Below are 8,686 nucleotides of genomic sequence, written 5' to 3'. Positions count from 1 at the left end.
TTGTCATGTAGTGGCTGTCTTTGTAATGTCAGAAGATGAACTTGGGGAGAATGTGCCACCGGAGGGGGTACTGGAACAGCAGTGGAACCAGCTCAGACTGTGTGAACGCTATTCAGTCGGGTTAAGAGGTTTTTTAGTCTGAGACCTTGTCTCAAAACAGACTCTTCTGACCTCAATAGGGTTACACACAAAAGCCAGTGTCCAGATGTATTGATTTGTGTTGACATTCCCACGGATTTTTATTGGTATTCCATCTTGAAAATTCTTTATATTTCAAAATTTCAACTAATTTTATTGATGTTATTAAAATGAAAAGTGTATTCAACAAAAAAAAAACTTTCATGGATATTAATTTCCCCTTTAATGTTTTGTTATTGGGACACAAGCCACATGATTTTGACCTCAGTGTGTATATTGAACATATGTGTGTTTGCATACCTGCAAGAACACACTACTATGCAGACCTCACATATCCAGAAACTAAGAGACAAAAGGGAAATATGCAGTCAGTGTGTACATAAAACAAGCCTGATGAAAGTAAAATGTCTTTGTGAGAGAGACATAAAGGCGAGAACAAGATAATAGGCAAGGGGGCACCGCCCAGTCCTCGTAAACAGGGCCGGGATAGCGCCACATGCCCTGAGAGCAAACACAAATATTCTTTGTCTCCTGGGCTCCCACTGGCAGCAAGGCTGGAACCAGGACACCACCCAAGCAGCTCAGCGACTGCCCCAGCCAAAAAACAGCAGCGCAGAGCTGATATTTACCCCCTGTCCTGTTGCCTAGTTAGGGACACAATGGAGGATGAGACAGCCGGGGGGCTCGGGTGGATGTTGTTTTGTCAACCCTCCCCACCTAGTTGCGCCCTCCTTACCCCTCCAAACCAATTTATGCATCTTCCCTCCAGTCTTCTTCTACTCCCTGTCTCTGTTTGGCTCGACCTTCCCTTTCAGAGTGTCCAGTTCATCCTGCCACAAAGAGCCTCCATTCTCTCCTGAGAGGAGGCTGCCAGTCCCGCACTGTAACCCAATCACCGATCTAACAGAAGAGTGTGTCATCTCCACAGAGTAACAGGAAGTCTCGCGCACAAGACAGATCTCCGTCTCTCTGCTTCTGTCTTCCTCGCATTCACACTTACACACCAGAGGGCACAAATGCCACTTTCAAACACAAATTGCCGACATCACGGACAAAACAGCACGACATTGGATTTTGGGGACTTTAAAGGACAAGCCTGACAATATTCTATATTTTTCTTATTGTCAAAAAAATCTAATGAAAGGACATATAAAAAACAATAAATGGACCTGATAAAAGGTATTATCTGTGTAGTTTAAGTTTCCTCTGTGCCATAGATGCTCTATGCTAGCTGTGCTATTGTTGTCGCTATTTGTTCTTCATTATAATGATTACAGGCACTGTAGTTTATTTTGAATCAATCCCAGATACACAGTCCCGGTCTTGGTCTTCTCATCAGACCTGTTGATAATATAGACCAGTGGGCCTTATCCTTTAAATCTGCTTAAAACTCCACTTTATCTGCTTGATATATAGTATCAGTGAGAATAGTGATAGCGATTCTTCTCCAACAACAGCTAAAAGTTCAAATAAATGCATACACACACAAGCACTTGCACACACATGCGCATGTGTGAGTATCATTCACTGACCTTCAGCAAGACAAACTTAATCTCCCACTGCTTCTTCCAACCTAAGTCCAGCTTTGGCTCTGTTGCAGGTTTCCTCAAACTGAGGTCATGGGCACATTCTTGGAGATGTTCCACTGAGTTCACCAAGTAAGTGTGATTAGAGCTGGATATCAATAAACAATATCCACATCCATGTTGCACTACTATCTCCTTGCAATAATCATAATTACAGGACTTTTTAGAAAAGCAATAACCTTAAATTTGTCTTGTAGGATGACAGCTCTGGGTTCAAAGGTCGACATTTTCATACCTGGAAAGAATGTATTTTCTAAACAAAGCCTGGACACAGGAGAGGAACTAATCTCCCCATGAGGAAGTGTATACATTAGGCAAACATGATTGAAATAGTTTGGGATTTACATATCCCTTTTCTCATTAGTGGTATTGAGTGACTGGATATTGAATAACAAACACGCTGAAAGTGGGTTTGCGAACCTCAAAGGGTCTGAGCTCGATTCTTGCAGTCTGTTAAGGCCTAAAGTTAGTGCTTTTGGGTCAGCTACAAAGGCAGTCTCACTGAACCCCCCCGATGTTGGCTTTGGACCTATAGTTCCTTCCTGTTCATGGAAATTCTTCCACAAATGAAAAATGTTTCAGTTGTGCGGAAAAAAAAAAGAGAAAAAAAGTCGGATTGTGCTGAGCTTTGATAGCTGACGATGCAAATTTATATCCAAGCAATGTGTTCAGCCTGAATTAATTTAATGTCTCAAAACGTGCGTTCAAAAAAGAGGTGGAAAAAAGAATAATGGTCATTTAAGAAGACAATATCTCCATGTGAAAAGAACACATGTTGCTGGACAACCATTTAAATACCCACGTATTTGCAGCTGAATAAGTATTCATGCCCATTTAATGCTAAGGTTTCCCAAATCCAAACACGCCTTATAATGTCAAGACAGCAGACAGTGCCACTTTGTCGTGACCATGCTGACCAGTGTCCATTGTGAAGATATGGTGACCTCTGCTGGACATGAGCGTTCATGGCTCTTGAAACTCGACTCTCAAAACAATTCAAAACCTTTTCCAGCTGCTATCTAACTTGACATAGTATGGAAACACAGGTGATACTACTACTACTACTACTACCATAATAATAATAATAATAATAATAATAATATTAGTAGTAATAATAGTGATGATGATAATTACTCAAGTGTGCCAATAATCCATGACATTGTGACAGTGAGCCAGCATGAACAATATCAGGGGCCTGAAAGTAAAGTATTATTCAGCCATTATTATTTTATTATTTAAACCTGTACTTTTCAGTTGTGTAAAATTATCCCACGTGTTGCCAGTGTAGCTTGTAGATTTCTGGACTACTATCCAAAAAATGTGACTTATCTTCTTTCTTTTTTTTTACTTGTTAAAGGCAGAATTATAGTTAAAATGATCATTTCAATAATTTCAAGACAGTTTCTTTGTGTGTTATAGGCTTAACGCTCTGCTAACTGCCATAAACAATGATACAGATTTGCTCATACACAGTAAAGTACAGCACAGATAGGACTGTGGGTGTAACTCATTTTCACCATAAGATTAAAATGATCTTTAATTTCTCCATTAAAGGCTTGTACGTGATATCCACCCTGCAAAGTGTCTATTTCGACATTAAAAAAGAGAAGACATGAAGTGTAGTAAATTATGTTTGAGGTGTTTGTGAGGAGAACTGTGAGTTTGCTGCTCTGTGTTCACGTCCCTCACCACTAGATGCCGCTCCTGTAACATTACCAACTGCATGAGCTCAAAGGAAACTTGCTACAGCAGCACTGTGTCATCTCTTGCAGAATAGTGTCTTTTTCTGCTCCAGCTGGCACTGACACAAATTGGCACAAACTACCTGTTGTCTTATTTGCGAAATACGCAAGAAAACAGAGTTCAGCTCATTGCGGGAAAGCCAGTCCCCCCCTCCTCCCTCCCTCCCTCCCTCCCTCCCCCACAAACCCTATCATTTTGTTGACATGCCATGTTTTGATTAATGGCTCCTCATTTTTCGGAGCAGTCATGATGCACATTGGACTTTTGCGAGTAGTTTTCCCTGGGTGCCACAGTTGAAGTGGATGGCACGAGAGAGGAAGCAGACTGAGTGCGAGACGGCAGCTCATTAGCCGCCCCGGGTCCAGCAGAGTGGCTGGTTTGTCCCAGGAGAGCGCTTCAGAGTTCTGGGAAACTCACCAACGCGCCAACAGCTGCAACTCGACATGAACCTGATGAAAACTCTTCCTCTCCTCTCTTTGTCTCTTTCTTCATCTAAGCACTTGTTTGTCTTCCCTCCAAGACAGACCGGGCCTGGATCTCCATCCGTCTGTACTCACAACCTTTTTTTGGGTGGGTGGGTGGGTGGGGGGGTTAACTGAATAAAAGGAGTCCTATAGATCAAGAGATCACTGTCAGCCATTCTCTCAGTGTCAGCTATGTGCAAATGTTCATGAGTGTGTGATTGTGCAAGTTTGGGTGTGTATGTGATAAGGGGGATGGTGCTTATCCCTGAACTTTTCAACAGTTTCTTGTGGAGTTTTCTTTTTCTTCTTGCAATTCTAAATGTAGAAGCACCTGATTTCAATCGAGGTTTATGATTTCTTCTTTTCTTTCAACCTATTAAAGTATTTGCGTCTCATTGAATTAAAGCATTTTATGGCTACACATTTAAATATCACAATGCTCTCTATGTTGGATACAGTAGTTGTCTTCTTGTTTGCTTCATGGCAATGCTACAGCAGCATCTGCACTAAATCAGAGCAAAGAAAATTTAATATAAGACTTCCAAAAATATATGAAGCAGTATGGAATAAAAGGAATAAAACTGTGACCTGGGCCCTTCCAAAACGCACGCTGGGAGTTGGGTTACATGCACAAATGACACAAATCCGATTTTTTTTATTGGGTTTCCACAGCACATGAATGCTGCGGCTACTGGCCACATCTCTTTTTAAACCGTCGAGGTTCATAGGAGCTGCTCACTGCACATTTCAAGTCACGGTGACAACCTGCGCTCTGCGGCTTCACGCATGAAGCTAACACACAATGACATGCTGCTAAATCAGTGGAATAGTAATGAGTTTAAGTTTAACACAAGGAGAGAGAAAGAAAAAAAAAAGACAGTGTTACCAAACTTTTATCTGAAAGGCAAACATTTGAAAGCACAAACATACCAATAAATAGATCTGCAATATAGAGTCATCCTGCTGCACATGTGGGCCTTATGATGCTCTGATATATTCAAGTCTAAGCAGCAAAACAGATAACACTCAACTGCACTCTAATACCTGTCAAATACCTCGATACATGCAGATGAGAATAGTAAACAGACTGCTATTGTATATCACACATGGGGTGGGCTGGCAAAACCATATTGTACATCAGTGAGGTTTTGTGCTCAACCCTAATGTTTACTGATACACTGTCCAATCATCAACAGTAGCTATGACAAGTGCTGGAGTTTGTAAAAAAAAAAAAAAGAAAAAAAAAGAAATCAGCAACGTTAAAATCCAATATATATGAAGACAAGCGGTTACACTCATTGTAAACATGCCATCATATAGACTTCAGCAAAAACAAACAAACAAACATGCACATAACAAAATATAGTTTTAAAGTTCATTGTCATGGGGCCACAGATGCAAACCATTTTTTCAAAGAAGAGGACTGGAGAAGAGGGGTCTCTCTGTCTTCAGGTTCTTCAGGGTCTTCAAGGTGGGAGTGGGTGGTGAGGGGGCGGGGGGGCGGGGGGGGGACTGGAGCTGGCTCCTATGCTGTGGCTCCACAAAGTCTTACAGTGGTTGAGATGTCTTGGTCCTCTGATCTGCCTGTCATCATGAATGGCCAGGTCTGTTGAAGCAGAAGACAGAGCAGGTTCATCAGTGAAGTGACACACATCCAACACATCCGTCCAGAATCACCATGAATTACAGCACTGTGTCGAAATTTAACTTTTTATTTGATAATCTGCATTCTTGTTATGTTTTTTTTTTTTTTTTTTTTTAATCCTGAACAAACTATGCAAACAAAAGTAAACAAAAAGAAGTTGTATCTTCATACCAGACTGACTGGGTGCCCAAAGCTGTTCTCGAATCGGTCATCCTGCAGAAGCTGCCTCAGGTGAGATATGTAGCTCGAGGCGAGTCGGAGCGTGTCCAGTTTGGACAGTTTGGTGTCCGCTGGTACCCAGGGCAGGCTGGTTTTTAGTCTGGAGAAAGCTTTGCTCAGCACTCTCATCCGCGCCCTCTCCCTGGCGTTGGCCGCGTTTCTCTGCGACTGTCGCGCCTCCTTCTGTTGCGCCCTGGACAGCCTGCGCTCCTGCTTGACCCTCCCGTCCGCACCTTCGTCCTCCAGCTCCTCGTCCGAATATGGGCTGGGATCATAGCAGGTGATCTTCCGCGCGCTCCTCTCCAAAGGGTTCGCTGTCCTTCTGTAACACGTCTCATAGTCCTCAGCATCGCTTGCTGCAGAGCCAGTGGACATGGCTGCTCCACCTGTGCCTTGGAGGCGGAACAGGAGTAGCACTTTGGGGCACAGCAGTGACAGAAAAACTAGATTCTCAGCTTGATATGACTTGAGTAAATAACAAAAGCTTTTAGGTCAGCAGTCTATGAGACCTTTTAAATCATTCCCATTTAGTAAACCAACAAGTTATTTCAGCCTGAAGCCCTAAAATGTCACTACTTGACAGGACTACAATGCCAACTGCATGGGGGCAAGTCTCGAAATTGCAGCTCTCCCTAAAACTCAAACGTGCCTCTTTGCTTAGCTACCCCTCTAATTTAAGTGTCCTGGACTTGGCATCTGTACAGTTTCATCGGAACATTTCTCCTCCCCCTTTTTTCTCCAAGCCACCATGACCTCAGTGAGACCACAACTCTGTTTCCCTGTGTAAACTGTTAAAGACTTAACTTGCTCATCTGGACCTTGATAATCACATAAAGCCCTTTGCATGAATGGTTTATTGTAGGTAAATATAGTGGGGGTGTAATGGAAGTGCAAAATGATGTCTGAGGATTGATTGTTTCAAACAGAGGTATTCCCTCTAGTGTGGTACCGCAGTGGGCCATAACTGTCCAGATGATAATACATACAACCCATTGCAACATTTTGGAAATGCACATATAGAGTAAACATTTCCCAGGTTTGTCGGTCCCACAGATGTGTTTTGGTAATAGAAATGTCTTGAGGACCTTATCAAAAGTGCCTAATCCTTCGCTGCTTTCACAGAGGGATTGGGTTTCTGCAGATGGAGCAGCCTTTCACACGCAGCCTGAGTGCACCAGCCCCAGCTGTTATCGGTTCCCATGACATCTGGAGCGTTGGCATGAGAAGGGTGTGGCAGGAGAGAGGAGGCAACCATCTTCATTCCCATAGTATCACAAGTGTTTTTTTTTTTTGTTTTGTTTTTTTTTTTTTTTACTATGCATCTCGGATATTTTTCCATTTGTTTGGTGTCCTCCAAACTTTTCGGAGAGCACAGAGACAGAGACAGGGTGGTGTATTTGACTGTGGGTTGAGATCAAGAGCTAACAGAGGAGAGAGGGGAGGCTGAGAAGCTACAGGAATTCAAAATGTGTTTGCAGACATTACCATACTTCCTGGAAAGTTTCAGAGAAAGTAATACCAGCCGTACCAAATACAAACCTTCAGACAGAATATCTATTGTCGGTCAGATTTGTAAATATCACAAAATAAAACACAGTCACTGCGCAAAAATACCCCAGAATCTAGGGATGTAGTTGCCTGGATATGCCAAACTATGACCCCATATATGATGGAATGTGGACTGGACATGCTCTGATAATGGCAATGTAAGATGTCATATCAAAAGATCCAGATTTGGGGTTTCGGTGCAGTGAGTGGACACATTGCAAACCAGATTCAGACAATGGAAAGTTCTGTGTCCATATAGCACTTGCAGGAATCCCTCCTCTACTTTCTCAACATATTCCCAGAAAATCCCAGGTCCCTGTTTGCTATTACTCCATATAATATGTGTGAAATTTAGATTTTTTTATGACAATAGCAAGACTCTGCCAAGGATTACCTAACTGCAGCTGAGATGCATGCTTGATTTTTTTGGTAGCTGGCCATGCCAGGGTCACTAGAGGGAGGAATTACTGTACTCTGCACCGGCCTGAATGGTGTACTGTACTCCCAACAGTTCCCAGGGTGGTGTGTAATTTAAAGCAGCACACTAGCTTCAATCTCACTTTACCAAGCAATTGTTGAGTTTAGATGTTGAGTTCAAGTTAAGTTTAGATGTTAAGTTTTTAACGATGATGTGTTCCGATTCTGTTTTTCAGCGTCAGATGCATTTCGCTGTGGTTTCGAAGCGCTCTGTGGTTTTCCACTGCTCGGATTTCCCCCCTCTCCTACACACCAAGAATGCTCCTTAATCCAAGGACACATTCCCAATACTTCCCACAATCCTGCTCTTCCACGCAGTTTTCACAAAACCCAACATCAGCTGCACCTCTGAGGGATCCCTGCTCTTAACTCAGCTTTGGATGTGTCACGAGGTTGAGATATTGAGTTCCGCTTGTGCCGGTAAGACAGTCAGAGCTTGAAGGCAGGCTGCCATCTCATCCCCCGTCACTGCATCAGTCAGCGAGGGGAACGTCCTGACTGACACACTTGAAAGTGCAAGCTAAGGGATTCTGCTGTCGGATTTACTCCCCACTTGATAAACTGTCAGTTTTTTTTTTTTTACGTAACATGAAAAGGTATTGGCTGGGTGACATATTTCAACCTGCTTCTTCATTCACTGTCAAGGAAAGCAGTTTGACATAAAACACTCTGCTCATTAGTCATTCTATAGATGTAGCTCCTCAAGTAAAAGCAAAAAATGTTTTCCAAAACATCAGTGTAATTGATGGTTACATGGTTATTGTATTTGCCCTGGGAGTAATTAAATTCAGGGCCAACAGTAATAAATATCACTTGAAACTTGACATGAAGGGAGAGCGAGCGTTTGTCTATCAGCAGAGACTTTC

At 42.6% G+C, this 8,686-nt stretch overlaps 1 protein-coding gene across 1 annotated transcript; it reads right to left on the bottom strand.

Annotated features, from left to right (window-relative positions):
* Positions 1–5,741: 5,741 nt before the first annotated feature.
* On the bottom strand, positions 5,742–6,170 carry msc (musculin). The gene has a single exon (XM_022744363.1). It carries the CDS (start codon positions 6,168–6,170, stop codon positions 5,742–5,744), a length of 429 nt encoding a protein of 142 aa, XP_022600084.1.
* Positions 6,171–8,686: the final 2,516 nt, after the last annotated feature.

This window comes from Seriola dumerili, unplaced genomic scaffold (genome assembly GCF_002260705.1).
Source record: "Seriola dumerili isolate Sdu_G_001 unplaced genomic scaffold, Sdu_1.0 BDQW01000079.1, whole genome shotgun sequence".
Taxonomy (NCBI): Eukaryota; Metazoa; Chordata; class Actinopteri; order Carangiformes; family Carangidae; genus Seriola; species Seriola dumerili.
This window is presented reverse-complemented; position numbering and strand designations above follow the sequence as displayed.